General features: G+C 38.8%; 2 protein-coding genes across 3 annotated transcripts in view; both read right to left on the reverse strand.

The window, feature by feature from the left end:
• Positions 1 to 1,169: 1,169 nt before the first annotated feature.
• Positions 1,170 to 3,204, reverse strand: igfbp1b (insulin-like growth factor binding protein 1b). Its single transcript, XM_051123721.1, has 4 exons — positions 2,804 to 3,204; positions 2,572 to 2,714; positions 1,968 to 2,096; positions 1,170 to 1,886 (listed from the first exon to the last, which is right to left on the reverse strand). The coding sequence occupies exons 1-4, from the start codon at positions 3,138 to 3,140 to the stop codon at positions 1,767 to 1,769; spliced, it is 729 nt and encodes a 242-aa protein (XP_050979678.1). The 5' UTR covers positions 3,141 to 3,204; the 3' UTR covers positions 1,170 to 1,766.
• Positions 3,205 to 7,571: 4,367 nt separating this feature from the next.
• adcy1b (adenylate cyclase 1b) overlaps positions 7,572 to 22,255 on the reverse strand; it is a 35,920-nt gene continuing 21,236 nt past the window's right edge. Inside the window, exons 5-20 of one of the 2 annotated variants that reach the window (XM_051122774.1) lie at positions 20,497 to 20,624; positions 18,679 to 18,837; positions 18,446 to 18,587; positions 17,650 to 17,805; positions 17,288 to 17,482; positions 16,414 to 16,511; positions 15,158 to 15,242; positions 14,725 to 14,814; positions 14,313 to 14,572; positions 14,043 to 14,169; positions 12,281 to 12,397; positions 12,046 to 12,192; positions 11,541 to 11,639; positions 11,349 to 11,463; positions 11,036 to 11,160; positions 7,572 to 10,240 (exon numbers count right to left, since the gene is read on the reverse strand). In XM_051122774.1, the coding sequence (XP_050978731.1) occupies positions 9,911 to 10,240; positions 11,036 to 11,160; positions 11,349 to 11,463; positions 11,541 to 11,639; positions 12,046 to 12,192; positions 12,281 to 12,397; positions 14,043 to 14,169; positions 14,313 to 14,572; positions 14,725 to 14,814; positions 15,158 to 15,242; positions 16,414 to 16,511; positions 17,288 to 17,482; positions 17,650 to 17,805; positions 18,446 to 18,587; positions 18,679 to 18,837; positions 20,497 to 20,624 (2,373 nt within the window). In that variant the 3' untranslated portion in view covers positions 7,572 to 9,910. Of the gene's footprint in view, positions 10,241 to 11,035; positions 11,161 to 11,348; positions 11,464 to 11,540; positions 11,640 to 12,045; positions 12,193 to 12,280; positions 12,398 to 14,042; positions 14,170 to 14,312; positions 14,573 to 14,724; positions 14,815 to 15,157; positions 15,243 to 16,413; positions 16,512 to 17,287; positions 17,523 to 17,649; positions 17,806 to 18,445; positions 18,588 to 18,678; positions 18,838 to 20,496; positions 20,625 to 22,255 lie in introns of those variants that run through there. The other variant, XM_051122782.1, reaches the window with a different exon arrangement.

Here is a 22,255-nt window from a genome sequence, read left to right on the forward strand (position 1 = left end):
AGTTTATGATCTCATGACTGACTGTGGAGAAAATAGTATGAGACAGTGTGTATGGTGAGAGCTGTGAGAGGAGAGGAAGAGTGTTTCTCTTACCGCTCCAGCAGATGGCATGAGACTGACGGTTTTGCTGTGGAATGAAGCTCCTCCTCGACTGCTGCTTCTTCTGTAAAGAGTCATACTCACACTCTGGGTTCCTCTGAAGGCTAAAATGCAAAATTTGCAGTGCTATCAAGCAAAAAAAAAAAAAAGAAAAGAAAAAAAAAAACTAATAATTGCATATTGTTCTGTAATTAATCGTGACAAATTGCACCTAACATTAGAATTGGTAATATATTTGAATAAATAATAAATAACAAAATAATAAATTCATTTAAAATAATTTAAAAATGTAATCTAAAAAAAAAAAAAAGCAAGGAAGCAGGAAACAGGAAGCAATGGTGACTATTTAAATCTGACTTAATCATGAAAAGAACAGAGCAGATGGTGAGTCTGCGATTGGGTAATTCTGATCGTTTTTTTGTATTTGTGTAGGAGCAAGTCTTTCATCAGTGCTGAAAGCACAAGAAAGGGCCCATATTTTAATACTCTCTTCTGATGCTGATGGAAGTAAATGAACATAAACCATCTTTACTTGCAGTACAGAATGGTTCCAATGCTAAACAAGCAATAAAGAGCTGCTTCATCTTTGACAAACAATACAAAACATTTTTTTGTTCTACACTGGATTGCAGGTAAATATCAGCTCATCAGCAATCTTTGCGTTTTCTGTCTTATGAAGTTTCCTGCACAATGACTATGATCAAAATCTGAGACTACTGTGTGATTGTTGAACTCACAGTGGGTGAAATATGAAAAGACTAATTTCATCAATATTTTCATTAATATCTGATGATATTGACAAGACGTTCACCATTTTGAAACCTAATAAAAAAAAAGGTAAAATGAACCTTTTTCTTCTGTATGACAGCTGTAAGACACTTTAAGACTAGATTTAGTTACATACAGTGTATACAGTACTTCCACTTCAGATTTATGGTTTGAGGAGCAGTGGATTCAAGGGTGCATGATTTGATACTGGGTACAGTAGGCTATATTAATAATCTAATATGAGTTTCAGAGTTAGAACTGTTCAGCAGTTTCATCATGAGAGAAGATTCCTGTGCAATCTGTACAATCTCTAACACTTTATTGAAATAAACTCTTGAGGTTATATACACATTGCATTAATATTCAATAAAATAATAGTTTCAGAATAAATACAGCAGCACTCTTAAATACATTAAATGCTTAAGGAGTCCATAAAGACATCATGTGAGGTAGACATTAGGCAATAATGCATCAAATAACAAACAAATCAAAATTTAGCTTACAGAATACAAATAAAATGGTTAACAGAGTAATAACATCCAAACAGGTTAACCTCAGACATTTGCTGTGCAAAAGTGGTTATGAATTAAAGTGGTCAGGAAAAACCACACCAAACAAAGACCGAGACAGAATCACAGCCTCGTCATAAATAACGCATGTTAATGTTAAACAAACGTCGTTGTGGAGCGATTCATCTTTGAGCTTCTGAAGACCCAGATCTGGATCTCGCTGAGGTGGAGTTTGATAAACACCATGTTTTCTAGTGTTTGTTTCTCGTTCACATTCATTCTGTTAAAATTCGGTCAAAAACCAGTTCATAAATATTAACCACATAAGAGCCATATACATAAGAATAAATATGGTACGGAAGTGAGCTGAAGCTGTAGTTGTGTGACGGTTCAGTGCGTGAGCTCCTGATGACACTGCGAATCAGACGCTAGATCATCACCGATTCTCTTTCCGTTCCAGGACGACACACACCAGCAGCGCGGAGGCTGACCGATCAGAGACGTCTCACACTGGCAGACAGAGAAGAGTTAGTGTGACGGGACAAGTTAGGGTGCTGGTTTAGGGTCAGGTTGGTTGGGACAGACACTCACCTGTTTGGCCTTGTAGAATCCGTGCTTGTCACAGTTGGGCAGGTAAAAGCTGGTGAACTTCTCTCCTAACGCCTGCTGTGATTCAGCGATGACGTCCAGAGACGCGTGCAGCTCGGTGTGACACGGACCCTAAAAATCACAAACACACAATGAGTCAGTCAAACACACAAACCTGGGAAGGACAATTAACAAAACACAAAGGGCAAGTACACTAAGTAATGGTACTAATAATCTGAATGTGTCTTTAACAAATAGATAAACCTTGTTATTGTGTGTCATCAATAAACCCAGTTTGTTTCAGTCTCATACATTTTAGCCAATTATTGATTTCACAATAAACAGTAAAACAGTGTTATGTTAGTATCATTGAGATAAAGTTCCTGGGACAAATGTGTAACTTTTAAGTTGATTAGTTTATGTTAAAACTGTGTTACTGTGTAGCTGTGGATGAACATTTTATATGCAATTCAAACACAAAATCTTAAATTGGGCCTAATTTTTGTTAAATGTAGATACATTTTGGATGAACCATTCCTTTCAAAATGCAAAGTGCTACACTTTCTACACTTAAAAACTCAACAGCTTCATCTGCTGGTTTCAGTACCTGTTGGATCAGTTTCTTCCTGATGGCGTTGACTCTAGCCTTGATGCTCTCCTGAGCCTCCGCCGCATCCTGCGGGTCCAGCGGCCTGTTGAGTCCCAGAAGGTAACGCAGAGAGCCCTGGTCAGACGTGACGTCCGGCTCATCTAGAAACACATTCAGAAACAAACATGAGTTCTGTGACCAATGGTTTTTGGAAAATCTGGAAGCACACACTCACTAATCAGAAACGCACCTTCCGTCTGGTCGTACTCTGTGCAGACGGCGTGTCCGCGGGTCAGCGCGTGGAGCGGCCGGGGGTCACCGGGTCTCGGGACGCAGCGCAGGCCTGTGCCGCAGTGAGCCGTATAAACGCCGCAGGAGTCTCCTTTCTTCAGCGCGCAGGACATGCAGCATCCGCAGCCCGGCTCTCGCAGGACCTCCGCACAGTCCGAGGACACGGCGGGACAGGCGTCGAGCTGCTCCTGAGAGCATGGAGCGCAGCGGATGGGTTCAGGCCCGATCACCGGAGAAAGATCCGCCGGACAGACGAGGACGCTCACCAACAACACAAACACACACGGCCTTCTCATAGCAAGAGCAAACGATGTGCTGAAGTCAATATCTGCTGCAGTTTGTCAGATCTGCCCTCTGTGCATCTGTGCTGTGCTTTTATACTGTGACACGATGACCTCAGAGGAGTTAATCATTGATGTGCCGCCCGCCTGTATTAATTACGCTGTTTTCAGCGCACAGGTTTACTCTGGTTACGCAGATGTCAATATTTACTCTAGGACGAAGTGTGCGGTATGGAACGATGCAACACCAGTGACCCATTTCACCAATAACAGGTTCATGATGCTGCTGTTTATCATCTACACTTTCAGAAAAAAAGAAGCTTGATTTAAGTGATTTTAAGATTTAAGTACTAATATGATCACTTCAGATGCTAAACTGTACCTTTTAGACACTAATATGCACTTTCGGGGGTAAATAAGGTACAAAGGTGTTCTTTTTGAGAAGATAACGCCCCAGCGACAGAGAGTGTGTATAACAATAATGCAGCATATAATTAGAGATTATAACACATATTTGCCTGTCACACAACAGGAGTTATATGAGCATATCTCAATAATGTGCTTTTGACCACACTTTGAGCTGGGTCACAAAAACAAGGTCATGTGGTCATTGCATAACAGGACAGGTTAATCTGAGGTCTTCAGCCATCATAACATGTTTGTCACTTTAACAGTAATTAAGAGATCCTGGTGTAGTATTAGTCCAACTTTGGACACTAACATCACAAGACGCACAGGGTCAGCCAATAGTTCAAGTCAGTTTGAAGACATCAAACACTACAGATTTGTGATTCCAGTAGCATTAATAATTAAATCAAGCTTTAATGGTGAGCACATCTTATGAGTTCAAGCTTTGCTCGTCAGCTCGAACAAACACGGCCGATGCTCTTCAGGATTGCTGTAGGTCTGTCGGTGCCTATACGCACACACGGCACGAGCAAATCATTTACATCCCACCCACACAAGTTCAGCCATAGATTGTGCAAGAACAACGAAAACAGTGCACTAGAGATGGAGAAATAAAATCTGACTTAAATTTCACTGGCTAGTGAGAAAAAATAAAAAATGATGACCTCAGGTGTCAAGAGAGCCGAAATGTCCAGCAGAAGATGTGCCGGCTGTATCTACTGTAAAGCTTGCCGTCTCAGGGATCTTCATTCAACGGTCAGCTCGTGTGTCGTGGCCTCCTCGATGTCATGCATCAGATTCACCAGCCACTGTGGCAGATTTACCTGCTGAAACACAGAATACACCAGTGATGCCCAAACCAGGGGACGCTCCCAGTCACAATGTTTTTATAACTTCATTTTTTTTTTTTTAAACCTGGGAAGCCACCTAGATATTCCTCAGTGTAGATGTGAATGCTATTGACTTGTTGGGTTAAGTGTGTTTCTGTATGAATGCTAGTGTAACCCCTCTCCCCGGGTCCTACTCGCACCTGCTCAGAGTGGGTCTCCGGCATGAGAGGCGGGTGCACTAACAAGGAAGCTAAAGATTGCAGCCACTAGCATCGGTCACTAGTGTGTCTCTTGAGATCAGGGAAGGGGAGTTTTACCCGCACAGCGCCTATACCGCTGACCTCCATTACACTAGCGTGGTTGGTTGGAAACTCACATACCTTATGAGACGTTCGCAGAGTTGTCCGTGACTTTCTTGTCCGTTTAGTTGTCCGTCTCGCATGGTGTCTAGTATAAGCCCGGATCCCTCTGAGGATTAAACTCCAGCTCTTGCCGGTCTGACTTTCGCTCTGAGCTCCAGACGTGAGCTCCAGAGACTCGTCAGGCTCCGCGTGCTCCGAGATGGTGTGCAGGGAACTCATGGAGAACACAGTGAATCTGTTCTTCAACGAGAACGTCCTTCAGCCACTGAACAGATGCTCTGGGCTAAAACAACGTTTGAATAAAGTCAAAAGTGTCAGGGTGATACAACAACAGATTAAAAAAAAGAAAAAGAAAATGTAATTCCTGAAAAGTAAGTAGTTAAAACATGTTGCATGCAGAATCAAATTCATGTGCTGCAACTACTGAAAGATGCATAAGATAAAGCATAAACAGAGCGTGATTTCACACAGAAAAGCCATGCTGATCCTTAAGATTGTCTCTTCTGATCATTTGATCTGTTATGACTGAGCAAAATTAGTTCAGTTTAGATTGTAACATACGTTGGGCAACTGCTCCAGTGTTGCTAACAATTTTACACTGACAGTTTTCTTAAAAATAATATACAAATGTTTCAAAACCACATTAAAACAAAAAGTGCATTTCTAACTTGGCACTTGAAAGACTGTTCTTTTTCTTTAGCGTGCAGGCTCTTATAAGTCACTGACCAGATAGCTCTTTACTTATCTTACTTCTAGGAGAAATAGCTGAGATAATCCAGAGAGACTTGTCCTCAGTGTAACCGTATCACACGTTATCCATCTCACCTGCTACAAACACACAGATCCCTCCTGATGATTGTGCTCACCTGTGGACATCATCAGATGAAGACTGAAGAAAGAAGAAGAAGAAACACTGCATCCACTGGCCTGGATGAATGAAAACACACCTACATGCGAGTCAGTATTGTGTACAGGTGCATCTAAAAAAATTAGAATATTGTGAAAAAAATGTTGTAACTTATTTCAAAAATGGAAACTATTCTAGATTCAGAAACATTTCAAAAGGTTTTTTATGTTTGTTTTGTTGTTTTAATTTGGATTAAAACAGCTAATAAAAAGTCATTTTACGGCTCATGAAAGTCAAAAATGCATTTCCTAAGATCAATTTTAAAAAAAAGATTAGCAAAAAAGAAAGGCTCAAGTTCTTTAAAGTACGTTCATTTATGCACTCAATACTTGGTCGGCAGCACAAATTACAGCAAATCATTCAATCATCACTGACTTCAGGAACTTCACAATGGACTTCAAGCAGCTTGGATTCTGTGCCTCTCCAGTCTGCCTCCAGACTCTGGGATCATGTTTTCAACATGACATGCAAAATTTACCTTTATCTGAAAAAAGGATTTTGGAGCACTGAGCAACAGTCCAGTTTATTTTCTCCTCAGCCCAGGTAAGATCCAGTTTTCTCAAGCTTGTGGTCATCCCTGTTGCATGTGCACCTTTTTCTACCCAATTTCTTCCTTCCAGTCAACTTTGCATTTAATATGCTTTGATACAGCACTCTGTAAACAGCCACCCCTTTCAGTGATGACCTTCTGTGAATTAATCTCTTTGTGGAGGGTGTCAATGATGGACTATTGCCAAGTCAGTAGTCTTCCCCATTAGTGTGGTTTCAAAAAAATAAGAGATACCCGGAATTTATACTGTCATTTAATTAAACTCAAATGTAAATATTCTAATATTTTAGATATTGGATTTTTGACTTTCATCAGCTGTAAGCTCTAATCATCAAAATTAAAATAAACAAACAAACAAAAAAAAAACCTTTTGAAATGTTTTACTTTCCATGTAATAAAACTAGAATATATGAAAGTTTCAGTTCTTGAAACAAGTTACCGTTTTTTTTTTTGTTTTTTTTTTGAGATGCACCTGTATATCTGTCACACCCCTGTGGACTGTTTGAGTTGGTTTCTCCCTCTGTTGCCCATATTTGGTCCTTCCTGTTCCTGTCCTTGTCAAGTCATTATTATTTTCATTATCCTGTCTAAGTTGCCTTCAGTGCTGTGTTTGTCATCCGGTCTTGTCAATGTGTACATTTACAAATAGCCTTTTCCTTTGCATTTATTTCAAATTTGAGAATGTAAGTAGAATCTAATTAAATATCTACAACCTCACAGAGTGATTCATTATTGAATCCATTTAGTGCAGTGATTCTTAATCACTTTGTACATTTTGCGTGTCCCCCTTATTTGACACACCTGATTCAGATCATCAGCCCGTTAGGGGTGCCTGAAATGAAGGAGATATACAAAATGTCCCCAGGATCAGGATTAAGAACCACTGATTAAGTGTGATCATGTTCTCATTATGAATGTGGACAGATGGAATCCAGTGACTCGTCTAGCAGAAGAATCACAGACATTAAGTCATTGAGAATTAATTATTATGACAGCAGAAGTGTGTAAAGGGTCTGATCTTGTAATGCTGAACTCGGACAACAAGAGAGGATTCAAATGCAGAGCAATATCATCATCATCAGATACAAAACACAGGAACTAGGAAACAAAACAGAACTGATTAATCTCAACAAACTGCCCCAAAAAAAAATAAATAAATAAATAAAAATAAGAAAGACAAGACCAGATAATAAACACAGGAAACATAGGGCTTATACATGGGTGTAATGAGACTAACTAGATACCAGCAAACATTCAAGGGGGAAACAGAAACAAAGCAAAACTACAAACTAAAAGACTACACAACAAAAGCACAAAGACAGATTTACGACTGAAGTGTCACACAGCCATCAAAAAATGAAAATGACCCGTTGTACTTCAATACTCTCTTTATTACAAAATCTGGTATTGCTCAGGTTTACACTGTACAGAGGACAGCATATCATACATGGCTGTATTTACAAAATACACTTCTGTATATCAAAGAGCTAAAAGGCAAATGACTTCAACCACCGCAAGCGTGTCAAATAAGGCAAGAATACTGTATCGACAGTACAGAGAGCGACTGAGAGATCGATTCATACCCTGAAGAAGAAAAGCGACATGATTCAAAACATCAGCATGAAAATAAACATTTGCCATAGAAATATAGAAAGAATCATTGTTTCTCCTCACAAACAGTCTCAGAAATGTACAGATCAGAGAATGAGTTTTGTGCTTGTAAACACGCACCAGTCTACAGAGATCTATACTGTGTGTGTGGGTGTGTGACGCAGCGTTCCTCATGGACGGGTCGCTGACCTCTGTGTCAGTAGTTGGTCACTGTACCCTTGTCTCCACACACACCGCAACTAACTGACCTCTTTAACATCAAACCAACCGCCTCACTCAGGTCGAAGCCTCAGTAACACGTCACTCATCTATGAGTAAAAATGTTGTCATGCATAAACTGTAGTTCTGTATAAAACAGTATTTGATAGTTTCAGTCTTTGTCCCATCATGTTTCATCTGCATCTGAATGTCACGCTGATATTATTAAGGTGAATGCTGATGACAGAATCGTGTCCAGTTATTACACATCAGATTGAGATTGGATAGAATTGGCACATATTCAGCATGTGGAGGTTTGTCCCTGCTAATCACACACTTTATCACTTCATGCACACACACACATACACACACACACACACACACAGAGAGAGAGAGAGAGAGAGAGTGGCCCAAATGCCTGACACCACACTGACAATCAGTCTGAGATACAAAATATCATTTAAATCTGGATAGAAAAATTATTTAAATTATGACATTCAATAAATAGCCAGCTGACAAAAATATGCTCTGCAAATATTTTGCTAACATTCCATTTAAATTATGAAAACGTTATTTCTGAACGTTCTATGAATGTTCAAAATGGTGTGTTTTTTAGTAGTAGTAGTATTTATCTGGCTACACAAACTTTAAGGGAGTTTATAATGTATAATTTTGCAAACATCATGGGACTGTTATTTTTATATGTTCTTTGGTTATTTTGAGTAGTAGCATTTAGTAGTAACATTTAAAAAACATGAATGAACATCCAATTTAAATGGTTCAGAAATAAAAGGTTCCATCAATGACGTATAACTGATGTTTTTGTGCTATCATTCCGAGAGCATCAGTAAACACCAGACGACTGCTATAGTAAACAACAGATAACAAACATTCTATCAACTTAAGTCAATGAGTGTCACTGATCATGTGACATTTTCACATTCATATTTTCACTACACCTCACTCTATTTGATTCTATTTGAAAAATTAAATTCAATTACCAAAATGTGAAACTGAAGCTTTTTCAATGCAGTGTCAGATGTTTTGGACTCCACTGTATGTATGCATATAAACATCAGATCGTAGTTTACAGTGTCAGAACAGTCCGTCAGTGTGACTGCGGCCAATGATGATGAAGCTGTGATCAAACTCCATGATTTCTCTTGTTCTAAACACACATACTGCAGTACATAAACAATATGTACTGACATATAATCATTCTGTATCCTGATGTGTCACATAACTTGTTTTTTATTGTATTATTATTATTTTCTGCAGCTAGAAACATCTGAGATCTTTGATTTCTCCAGTCTCAAACTGTAGAAACGTGTGGCGTGATGAAGATGAGGAAAAGTGTGTGAGAATAAATCTAGTGCATTGTTGCAGAGCACGTCCTGCTTCTATTGCTGCTCTTTATATTATAAACTCATCACACACACAATATCACATTCATTCAAATGCACTGGAGAGTTCAATACAAAAAATACACAAACTCTGATCATAAGAACATCTACTATGTACAGCTCATATAAGAAGTTGGCATAAAAATTGAGAAATTACGCATTTCTGAAGATCAGTCGAGGCTCTGAATGTTTCTGCGGTGCAAAAAAATCCTTCACATTTCAAAAATCATTCGGCTCTTGTGAATCCGTGAAATGGCATCCACAACGCCACTAAATCCATGATTCATGTGGGAAAGAAATCCAGAACGAGAATTTATCCAGGAGAAACTGATGTGATGGTGAAAAGCTCCGTTCACAGCTGGAGCAGGAACGTGTTTAGAGAAGCTGAATCAGTGTCATGTTGCTCAGATGAGAACTTTAATGCTTACAAAGGGAAGACGCTTCGTTCTTTCCACCTGCAGTCGTTACACTCGTGCCTGTAATGGCGAAAGCGTTTACTGTAGTGTGCGATCGGTCCTACATATCCTCCAGCTCTTCTCCTAGCGTAGGCACGTTAGCGGCGGCTCCACGCGTCCCATGAGCGCCGCTGCTCACGCCGACCCGGGCGGCGAATCCCGAGGCCACGGAGGCGGTGCTTTCGGCTTTGGTGTGCGTGCTGCTGGAGCGGGCGATGGCGTGAACCCTGCGCTCCAGACCGCCGGTGCGATGCGGCGCTCTGTTCCCCGCGTCCTGCGCTTTACCCTCCAGGAAATACGTGAGCATCTGACCTTTGCCCTTCACGCTGACTTTGCCGCGACACACCAGATCATAGTCGTTCTGAAGCAGACGGTACACTTCCTCCGTCACCTGAAAAATCATTCATATGCAGACCAATACACACAGATTTATTTAGCATGCATGTGCAATTATATAGTCATATTCCCAGTCCTTAGCAGTAGTTATTTAGCATAAAGAAATAAAGTCAGTTTAGAATCACTGAAGACGCTTTATGTATATTTTACTGAAGTTGCTATTATCAATTATTTATTTGTTATTACCTGTTATTATCAATGGTGAAATCATCACAAATGAAAGAAGGTACAACAAATGCAGCATGGTGTATTTAATTAAAAATTCTGCATTACAATAATTACCTTTTTAAGGTGAAAAATACTTTATTGCTATGAAAACGTAACACTATAAAATGTAAATAGTCTTAAAACAGGCTTTATATTCTTCATGCAAAACATATTTTTTATTTTGGTTGTAACAAGTGACATGGGAATGCTTTTTTTCTCTCTTTTATTTATTTATTTATTTATTTATTCAGACATATGTCAAATATCATATACACTCTAATACTATATATATATATATTTATAATTAGTTAATTTCTTAACCTGAAGAATATTTATATGGAATAAAGAATAATTATAGTTCTGATCAGTATAATTTTTCAAACATTTTGACTTAAATTTAACAAAAATCTAAAGTATATCTTAACATGTTTATTTGTTAGTAAATATAACTAACTTTACTATAGTATAGTAAGTACTATATTATTTTAGTTAAAAAAAAATCTCAGAAAAAAATGATCTATATAAAGATTGTATGTATTATTGTGATATTTACAGAGTCACAGATTTGTTTTTGTACGAGTACCTGTATCTTTCCAGGCACTCCGGTGCTGTCCATGCGGCTGGCCACGTTCACCGTGTTTCCCCAGATGTCGTACTGCGGCCGGCGAGCCCCGATGACCCCGGCCACCACCGGACCCACATTAATACCTGAGCGTTCACAAATAAACCATCAGAAAACATCCACAACCGCTTCTGCATTAACTGACAATGAGGACGTGACAATACAGCAACATGAAAAGGTTTGAGAAAACTTCTAAAATTCTTATTTTCCTTTACAAATGGTAAAAAAGTTACATACTTGTCAAACCCAGCAGTGCACATGTGTGAAAACCTACCCACTCTCAAGACAAAATCATTATACGACTGATAATTGATTTCATCCAGAACGTCAAACATCTCGATGGCAAAGTCTCCTATGATGCTCAGGTGCTCTGCCGTGGATTTCTTTGCCTGTAAAGCAGTAAATGAGTCACGTTGTAAGTATTCCTCGTCATTAGCATTATTTCCTGTGTAGCGGCTCTAGTGACCTTGGTTCCGATGGTGGGCACCAAACCCACCGCTGCCATGTACGTGCTGCCGATGGTCTTGATCTTCTCAATGTCTTTATAACACTCTTTGTCCATGAGCTGCAGACGGTAGAAATACGAGATGAAATGTCCAGTTTTATTCCAGTTATTCTAGTAAACCAAGTTAAACTAAATTAAACTGAGAAATGTTGCCTTAACTAGCTGTGATAAAAGAAATGTAAGCATTTTATATTTTATTTCAATTAACATTTATTTTATTTCAAGTAAGGAATGTGATTTTAGTTTTCTTAGTTAACTATAATAACCCTGAACTGAAATCAAACAAATACAGCGCCAAGACAACATTTCTCATTTTCATTTAGTTTAACTTAGTGTTCTAAAATAACAAAAACTCAAATAAAAATCTACGAAAAACACTAATATAAAATGGAAAACATACAAATAAGAATATTAATGAAGCTACAATAGCATGTTGATGCTAAAATAACAATAACAGGGAAATGACCTCGTCGAAGTCGGCGATGATCTCGTTGAGCAGCCGCAGACACTCGACGCCCATGTTGTTTCCGTCCAGCTCGATGTAGAAGTCGTTAAAGTTGGGAATGGAAGCGAACAGAACCCCGACCTGAGCGTAGGACTGGTAATACAGATCCTGACACAGCAGAACCGGACCATCAGCTCTGTGTTTATGACACAACATCACAATCAAAGCTCTCAGCTGCTGAATGAATGTTTCTCACCATGTTTCTGGGGTTGGACAGCAGGAAGTGTTGAGCCACATGAACCGGCAGCAGGTTGAAGAGGATCCTCTTGTTGTCCAGTTTGACTTTCTCCATGCCGTCCCTCTCCTCCTCCGCCTGAACACACACACACACAGATGAAGGCCTGCTGTCACAGTACAGCACGATATATACACTTTATCACGGTCCTCTGGAAGACTTGACTATTGTTAGTCAATTGCAGCAGTGAGCAGTCAAATATTATAATATAATGACAAAGTGAAGAATGATCCATTGTCAGCGTCAGTGCTCATTTTATGCCTCTCACATCACTTTTTCTCTCTCTTTTCCAAATGAAACTCAGAAAAAGTAACTGCTTCCATCTTGTGACTCAGATGTGTTACTGACTGTATTATAAATGGCTTTGATAGATGAATGTAAGTTTGCAATCAAAACAAGAAAAAAAAAATGTACTGAATGAGAGCCAGCTTAAAACACCTCATATTGAGGATTAATAATGACTAAAGATCTTTCAGTGAGATATTTTTAGTGAATTGGTTCACCAAAAATGGGTTCATCATCATTTTATATCATCATGTAATTCTTTTATTCTGGCACATGGAGATATTAAAGTCATACTGTATGCAGATGATTTCTGAAGGATCATGTGGCATTGAAGACTGCAGTAATGATGCTAAAATATCCAGCTTTGATCACAGCAATAAATTACAGTTTAACAGATATTCACACTGTAACTGTAATAATATTAAAACAGCATTAAAATGTATATTTTAAATCAGTTTTTATTTATATATTATCTGTTTTCATTTGAATTTTTTTTCTCAGTTTTGTGTTGTTGTCTGTTTAGTAGTTTTGATTTTAATGTCTTAGTTTTTAATATTTATTTCAGTTTTAGTTTAAGCTATTTTAGTACAGAAGCCCATTTCCGCCACTGATTTTTATTTTTTTTATTTATTTTTTAAAAAGGCTATTGTGACTTTTTTTTAATCAAAATTCTGACTTTTTTTCCTCAGAATTGCATGACAAAAACTCACAATTACAAGTTCTAAAGTCCAGTTTTGATGTTCCCATAATTGCGAGTTTATACCTCACAATTCTGACTTAACTCACAACAGCATCTAATAAACTCAGAAATGCAAAATATCAACTCACAATTCTGAGAAAAAAAGACAGAATTTATACCTCACAAGTTTCAATCGCAATTCTGACTGTGTAACTTGCAATTGTGAGTTTGTCACGCAATTCTGAGAAAAAAAAAGTCTGAATTGCACGTTTATATCTTGCAATTTTGACTTTTTAACTCACAACTGCACATTTAAATGTCAGAATTGTGAGAAAAAAGTCAGAATATTAATCTGACTTAAAATGTCGCAATTTTTTTTTTTTTTTTTTTTTTTTTAATTCAGTGGCGGAAATGGGCTTCCATAATTTTAGTACATCAAGTTTAAAAATCAGAAATATTACCTTGGAAGCTAGTAAAAAAATTTTTTTTTTTTTTTTTTTTAATTTCAGTCAACATTATGTCAGGTACAATTTTTTTTAATGGTTGTTATTTTAGCTTAATTTTTATTGTTAATTCATTTTATTTTTATTTATTCATTTTTGACGATGACTCCAGTCTTCTGACCACTAGTATAAACTCAAAAATCCCAGCGACCCTACAGAGGATGAGCGGTGCCTAGAATGGATGGATGGATAGATGGAAAAATCTGTGACTGCAGTATCAGGAGGTTTGACCCCAGTCTGTGATGTTCTCGTGTACCTGAGTGGCCCAGAGAAAGTCCAGGCGCAGTTTGAGGTCCATCTGTCTGGACTGGAGGGCGAGAGCGGTGAAGAACAGCAGCAGAGAGAGGATGGGCTCCAGACCACGAGCGCTCAACAACACCGTCCTGCACTCCAAACACACAATCAATGAGATTCAGCTCAGCAGATCACTGGCTTTTAATGGACAGAAGCTGCAGAGAGACAGCTCGTAGTTCAGTAGTTCTGCTGATGGTCTGTGTCCAGTGATCTGGTGTGGAGCGTCTCTCACCCTGAGGAGCGTCTGAATCCGCTGAGCTCCAGCACGGTGACGTACAGCACCAGCAGCAGCAGCAGAAGGACGATTTTGAACAGCCAGGACACTCGCAGGAACAGAGCCATGGTCAGCGTCCCCAGCATGCAGGACAGGAAGGCGTACTGGGCTCCTTCGCACGGCAGCTCGGCCATGGTGCGGTTCAGACCTCCGGACACGTCGATGATCACGATGGAGCGCGTGGAGTTAGTCGGCCAAAGCCACGGCATGCAGCCCACCTGACACAGACGGAGAAGCACTAAGAACTTTCTTCTTGGTTAAATAAGAAAACTGTGCTCTTCAAACGATCCCACATGCATGTGTTTTGAATGCCTGTGACTAATGTGAACAATAAGTTCATCTCCAGTAATGTGATGTTAGAGTGATTTACCACACAGGCCTGGGCCACGGCGTATATTAAGAGCACTATGAACACACACAGCACGGTCCGGATCTGTATGGTGAGGCACCCTGGAAAACACTGACACACACAGACAGAGATCAGTGAAGACTCGCATGGCGGAAGATCAGCTGATGGATATGAATTAGTCAGCTTCTGAAAAAACTTTTACAAAACTTTTACTGCAATACATGCTCAGAAATTCTTAAAATGTTCACAAACATTAACATATTAGACAGGCAGTGAAACATGTAAATGGTTGTATGTGTGGGAAGTTTCTGTTCAGACACAGCATTACTGTGAGGAGAGGATTTAAATAAATCATGATCAAGGTAATTTACTATGGTTTGCAATCATTTACACCATTACTTAAAGCCCTAACACACAAAAGGCTGGTCTATGATGGCAGCGAGTGAGTTTTTACCTGAACTCTAGTGATGTGCAGGTACATGATACACACGACCAGAAAACAGATGCAGAGGACCAGCAGCACCAGCACGACCGTCCCTCTGAGAACAACAAACACAAGACAAAATAACAGTAAACACACAGAAGAGTGAACACTGTGCATCTGAGGACGCCTGCTTCTCACATACAGCTCTGACTCCACATCTCAGTCAAAATCTACAGTCACTTTCTGGAAAACTGAATAGTTGCTTTCACAGGAACACATTTTTACATTTGTGTGTAGGGACGAGGTGGGGAATTCGCCTAACTTTAGCGATGCAGCACGGAGAACCGCTTCAACGAGCCAAAGTGTGGCGGGTATAAACACAAGCATTGACTAGAGTGAACGCTTCAGAGCCGTAACGCACCGCAGACGTGTGCAGTGTGTTGTAAGAGATTTCTTCATCATACAGTGTAGATAGCTTCATATATAACGCGAGCGTTTTTTAAAATGCATAAGAATAGGCTAGGCTAATCAGCGATGATGTTCTTTGATAATGTTAGGCTGCTTTTAGTCTTATGCTGGAGCTGGTTTCGGGCAATGAAACTAAGTATGTAAATAATTACATACATTAGCACGATAATATCATGTATCTGTGATCTCGCAGGCTGACGATAGGACCCAACACTACTGTAGCGTATTAGTTATATTAACAATTATCCTGGCGCTCCCAAGCTTTAGAACGGCATTGACGGGTGTTTCTCTTCATCAGTCCAAAACAAGTCCTATAAAATGCATCCATCCATAATAAAAAGTGGCTCACACGGCTCCGGCGGGTCAATAAAGGCCTCCTTTAGCAAATCGATGTGTTTTTGTAAGAAAAATATCCATATTTAAAACCTAAGAATCACTTTAAGTACACAGAACTTGCTTCTTTGTCAAGGGCCGTGGCAGGACTGAAACACCGTCTAAGCTGTTTGTGAATCGCAGCGCAGTGGGACAGCTAACCGATCACAACACATTTCATTTTTCGGAAGGCGGGCCTTCATCAAACCCGGAACTAACTGAGCTATTTTTGCCAGGCTGGGAGAAAGGTATTGTAATAATGTAAATTATGTTAAAAATAATGCGATTTTCGAATCACCAACCATGAGAGCATTTTCCAGTACACCCCCAAAACAAAATCAAGACTTTGTAAAAGAGCATAATAGGACCCCTTCAATGGTTTCAACCATGTATGTCTGTGTCAGATCAGGATGCAGTGTGATGTAGTGATGCTCTGCTGTACGTACTGTGGCATGATGAGCAGGTAGAGGATGCCGATCAGAGCCGTGAGGATGAGAGACAGAACCACAGCGCCGGTGAAGTACTCGTCATTCAGCTGATGATACTGGAGAAACACAGCACACGTCACGCTCAAACACTCACACATACACAGCTTACACACGCTGAAAAACACAACCACTTACAGCAGATCAAATACACATCATTCAGCTGAAATCCTAACATTCCCACATGATTTTGTTATTTTTTTAGGAATCAGATAGGAATGTTCTAGGAAGTTCTCTGTAGGTTCACTTTTTTTGTAGCCAAAAACCTTTCCAGAATGTTACAGAGCGATTTTTTTGTAATAACCTTAAGTGAACACATACAGAACAGCTTTTGTCCAAACCAGCTGCAATGGTCATATGCAATAATATTTACTTTACAGTATTTCTGCAAGGTTGCGACTGGAAAAATAACGTACAAACTATGATGATCTCAGGTACTGATTCTATGATTTAAAATGTTAAAAGTGTCTAATGTGAGTTCAAATATCATTTTGCAGGATCTTTATAGCCATTCTGAATGTGACAATGGATAATTTCCCTCAGATCTTGAAAACAAAATTTTAGGTACATTTAAACCCATGACAATGACTGCTTCAGTCATTCAGTATGTAAGTATGTTGTAATAATGTCAAAATTGTTTAATAATTAGGAATTAGATGATTTTTTGTTGTTGTTGTGAGTGCACTGCACTTGCAGAGAGACTCCGCCCACATGCTCTTTTGATTGGCTGTAATTTCTGATTGATTCTGTCGTGTCTGGTGTGGACAGACGAATGTCTTGTCACTAGAATCTTATTGTTTGATCTCAGCACATGACGCAGTGCACCGACTCTCACCCTGCGCTCTCGCTCCGAGTCTCTGTACATGAGCGTGAGGTAGTGCAGGTCGGCCGTGTCGGACTCCGTCTGCCGGGCCTCGATCAGACGGCTGATGTAGCGGTTGACGCGCGTCCCCGGGCTGCTCTGAGCCGCGTTGGCCGTCACGGGGGTGCGGTTCCTGAGCTTCTCCGGCGCCGAGCGCAGCACCCTCCTCTGCCAATCACAGACACCATCACATGATCACATGATGAGACTGCGAGAATGACAACATGAGCCAAACAGCAGATCTCAGACACATCGGTATCATCAGACACAGGGAAACCACTCCGGATTCATTCAGCATCATATTTTCTCAGTGTCTCTGGAGCAGAGCATCATACCTTGTCCCCGTCCTCACAGTTCATGACGTTGGAGAAGGGAATCTCGGCCTTGAACATCTTGCGGCAGTGCATGAGCTGCACCAGTAAGTAACACACCGTCTTAAACTTCATCTTTTTGGCAGGTTTGATGTCTGACAGGATCAGACCAGGAAAGATCTGGAAAAACACACACAAACCTCTCAATAAATCCATCAGTGAGCTGACTGTGACTGAACATGAAAATCATATATGCTGACCAACATCATGTTTATAATAACAACTGTAGCTCTAATTTGTAAATTCGTGTTGCATTCTGAAATTAGGAGAATTTACAGAAGCAGATAAAACTGAATTTACTACTGTACATCTACTGTACACTGAACATTGTAATTTTTGTAGTTTGTTGATGACTGTGGTCATATACTATGGTTGTATGAATAAATGCACCAAATTTAGTTACAAATTTAGGTTATAACAAACATTGTGGGAACATTGTGTCTAATGTTATTAAAACTTTAAAATGTCTAGTTTTCTTGTTGCGATTATAAAGTTATTTAAAAGTTACAAAAAACTTTTATTTTTAATATTCTAAGAGTGTTTTCTCTCAACTTTGAGAATGTTTATTCATTACAAATAACATAATTTTGACAATGCTGATATCAGAAGGTTTTCTTTTAACATTCATCAAGTAAAAATAACACCATGAAGGAATTCAAAGATGTTGCTCTGAGAACAATTTCTCTTAATGTTAAAAGAATGTATATCAAATATTTAAAAAAAATGTTGTGGGAATGTTCCCTGTCATCTGCACACACACCTTCCTGCGGTGAGATGGCACTATGAAGAAGGTCTCAATGTCGTGTTTGAGCAGGAACGAGTGTCTCTCGCGGCCGTTTCCCGGCTCCACCTCGTAATCTCCATTCAGACACTCCAGCGTGGAGCGAGTGATGTGCACCTTCCTGTAAAACAGTCACATGAGAAAACCAAAAACGATCTCAAACAGCTTGTGATTCTGGAGATGAGTGTGTCTTCACTAGTCTAGATTCTCACCCGGGCAGTCCTCCAGCCTCCATCACGTTGGCCAGCGTCACGTCATTGGACCACACGTCATACTGCCACTTCCTGAGGCCCAACACGCCACAGAGCACCCGTCCCGTGTGCAGACCCACACGCATGTTCAGATCCACCTCTGTAGCTTCAGCCACCGACCTGAAGGACACAATGATGTTCAGCAGCTCAGTGTCTGAATGAAGTTTTTTTTGTCATTGCCACCCATAATCACCAGAAAGATCAGCATAAAGTTAATGAAGATATTCTATATATATATATATATATATATATATATTTTTTTTTTTTTTTTTACATATTTTTGAAAGAAGTCTTTTCTGCTCTCCATGGCTGCATTTATTCAGTCAAAATACAATAAAAACTGTAAAATGTGAAATATTATTACAATTTTAAATTGCTGTTTTGTATGTAAATCTATGTTGAAATGTAATTTATTTCTGTGATGCGCAGCTGAATTTTCAGCATCATTACTCCAGTCTTCAGTGTCGCATGATCCTTCAGAAATCATTCTAATATGCTGATTTGCTGCTCAAGAAACATTTCTGATTATTATCAATGTTGAAAACAGCTGTGCTGCACAGTATTTTGTGGAAAAAAAAAAAATTGGTTAAATAAGAAAATCATACTTTTATTAATCAAGGATGCATTAAATTGATCCAAAGTGTCAGTAAAGACATTTATAGTGTTACAAAAGATTTCTATTTAACAATGTTTACAAAAGGTTTCCACAAAAATATTGTGCGGCACATCTGTTTAAGAAATGTTTGTTGAGCAGCAAATCAGCATATTAGAATGATTTCTGAAGGATCATGTGACACTGAAGACTGGAGTAATGATGCTGAAAATTCAGATTTGTTCACAGAAATAAATTACAGTTGAACAGATATTCACATAGAAAACAACTATTTTAAATTGTAATAATATTTCACAATATTGCTATTTTTACTGTCATTTTAATCAAATAAATGCAGCCTTGAGCAGAAGAGACATCTAAAAAATCTTTAATCCAGACTTTGGCCAGTAGTGAATACTATAATATGTTTGTGTCTAACTGACTGTAACCAGTAGGTGGCGCTGTCATCAAACTGCTATGTGTGATAGTACATAATACTTCAGAAGCTGCAGAGATTCAGATTCAGGTCCTTTCTGTTGCTTTGCCACTGGATGTATTGCTGGGTTCGACAAGAACACAGAAATTCTTGAAACTCTGAAACCCACTGACTATTACAGTCCAGACAACAGCAGATAGACAGTTCTTCAAATTATATTTTTGTGTTTAACAGATCAAAGAACATTATTCATGTTTGGAGCCACATGAGGGAGAATAAACGATGACAGCAGGACCATTTTTGGGTGAACAATCCCTGTAAGAAGTTGTTTAAGTTTAGATGTCAGTGTTCCCATGATGTACATGATCATGTCGGTGAGGTTTTATTTCAAAAGAAGGTTTCAAAGATCCACTAAGATCAGCCCAAATATACAAAGACATGTGGGTCTGATTATGATTTAGTAAAGATTCAATTATCACTCTAGGAAACGTACATTTCATAGCATTCATAATCATAATTCAGATGTATGAGACTAAAACAGACCAGAACAATCTGGAGTGCACTGAAGATTCAGCACATGTCCTCACTGGAGTAACTGAATGAGCGATGCTGACTATAGTACATACTGCAGTGAAGCGTGTGTGATGAGCTCAGGACACTTTGATTGAACATTAGATTTACAGAGGAAACTCATCATCCTGCTGTCCTTGAGAAGGAGCCTTCATCACCGGCACGAGCGGCTCACACTCACGTGATGGTGTCGATCATGTCCAGACCCATCTCCACGCAGCAGTGAGCGTGATCCGTCTTGGGCTGCGTCAGGCCAGACACACAGTAGTAGCAGTCGCCCAGAATCTTGATCCGCCGGCAGTGATTCTCCTGCACATGAACACAGGACGAAGAAAAGCTTTACAACCATAACTCCACATAAAGTATACAAAGAACACTACAACATTAAAGGTGATGATACACAGGGCAACTTTTTGAGTGATGCTGCCATCAATGGGCAACCGGGTAAGACAAAGGCCCCATGACCGATCTAGAGTATCCAGATAGAAATCTGTTGCTCATTCTTAATGGGAAAGTGGCCAAAAAAAACGCTTGGCAAAATTGCCCGGCAACATTGCTCCATGTATCGTCACCTTAAAGGCATAAGATCTGAACAGTTTCCAAGTAAGACATTTTTGTACATTCTAAAGTTAAATGCAGGCCATTCTGGTGCAGTTGGATGTGTTATCAGTCTCTCAGTCCACATCACATTCACATTAGTGCTTTTAGGAAGCCAAATAATTTAAATATAATAATAATAAATAATTGTATATTGCTGTTGTTATTACTATTACTATTTCTAAGACACAAATGTATTTTATATTATTACAACTGCACTTTAAAAACAAAAAAATGAATAGTCCATTATTTTAACTTACAGTAGAAATATTACAATGCTTATGTCTTAATTTCTTGATCTGCAAGCTAAATGCTGTAATCATCTGTTGAATATTATGTGAATGTGAAAATAAAGCACTGTTGGAGAGATGAGAGAGAGGAAACGCAGCTGGTATCAGTTTGTCGATACTGTGGAAAGCGCTATTGAACCATTTCAAATATCTCAGCATTGATTAGCGTCGAAAAATCAATATTTTTGACAGCACTACCGCAGTCTCACAGACGCTCAGTCACGTCTAAATCAGTGGAGCTCAGTACATTTCTCATTCACACTCTTTCTGGGGCTTGTTGATTATAACGGAAGAGCTCTAGCTCTGTTCTTTCACTTCAAGTGTTTATTAAGTGTTACACCATCTACACTACAATCCAGTCCAAAATAAACCCAGCATTTGCATTTGGTTTCTACAGCTGAAGTTTTCATTTTCAGACTCATCAACACTGAAAACCCTAATAAGTTAATTGGACTAAATTGATTGAGTAAACTCGTTGCCTCAATTTAATTGAGTAATGGAATCTTCCAAAACTTGCATATTTAAGTTTATTTAACTTGGCGGTTTTGTAGACTGTACTTAAATCATTCAGTTCAACAAACTTAGCACTTATTTAATGTACTTAAACGATTGTGTTCACTTGGTATTCATTTTTTTAAGTGTACTTATATATTTAAGTTAACTCAACATGAAAATGTAACTTAAAACTGTTAAACAATGTTCTTATATTTGACTGCAAGTCATGTCAGTAGTAGCACAACAAAAAACAAACAAAAAAAGCTCATAAAATGGTTATTGATAGTTAATAAAAATAAATAAAATTGAGTTGTTACCATTGTTGTGATTCACATGCTGAATGTTGAAGTCTGTGTGTGACTCATGCACATTACCCCAAATATTAAAAAAATATATAAACGCAGTTAAAAGCTTTTTATAGTGTTTATAAAAAAAAGAAAATCAGTAAAATTGTAAAATCATTAATCAGCATGAAAAACACTCATGATTTAATTACCTAAAAAACATAATGATTTAATTAGAATATAGATCACCTTCTAAAAGCAATCTATTCATTAC

Source organism: Labeo rohita, chromosome 2 (assembly GCF_022985175.1).
Source record: "Labeo rohita strain BAU-BD-2019 chromosome 2, IGBB_LRoh.1.0, whole genome shotgun sequence".
NCBI lineage: Eukaryota > Metazoa > Chordata > Actinopteri > Cypriniformes > Cyprinidae > Labeo > Labeo rohita.

Excerpts from the sequence above, each read along its gene's own strand:
- igfbp1b (XM_051123721.1), bottom strand. The coding sequence starts at position 3,140 with ATGAGAAGGCCGTGTGTGTTTGTGTTGTTGGTGAGCGTCCTCGTCTGT. Across the intron at positions 2,097-2,571 it reads GGAAGAAACTGATCCAACAG|GGTCCGTGTCACACCGAGCT; the intron begins GTACTGAAACCA and ends TGTGATTTTTAG. Across the intron at positions 1,887-1,967 it reads GATTCTACAAGGCCAAACAG|TGTGAGACGTCTCTGATCGG; the intron begins GTGAGTGTCTGT and ends TCTGTCTGCCAG.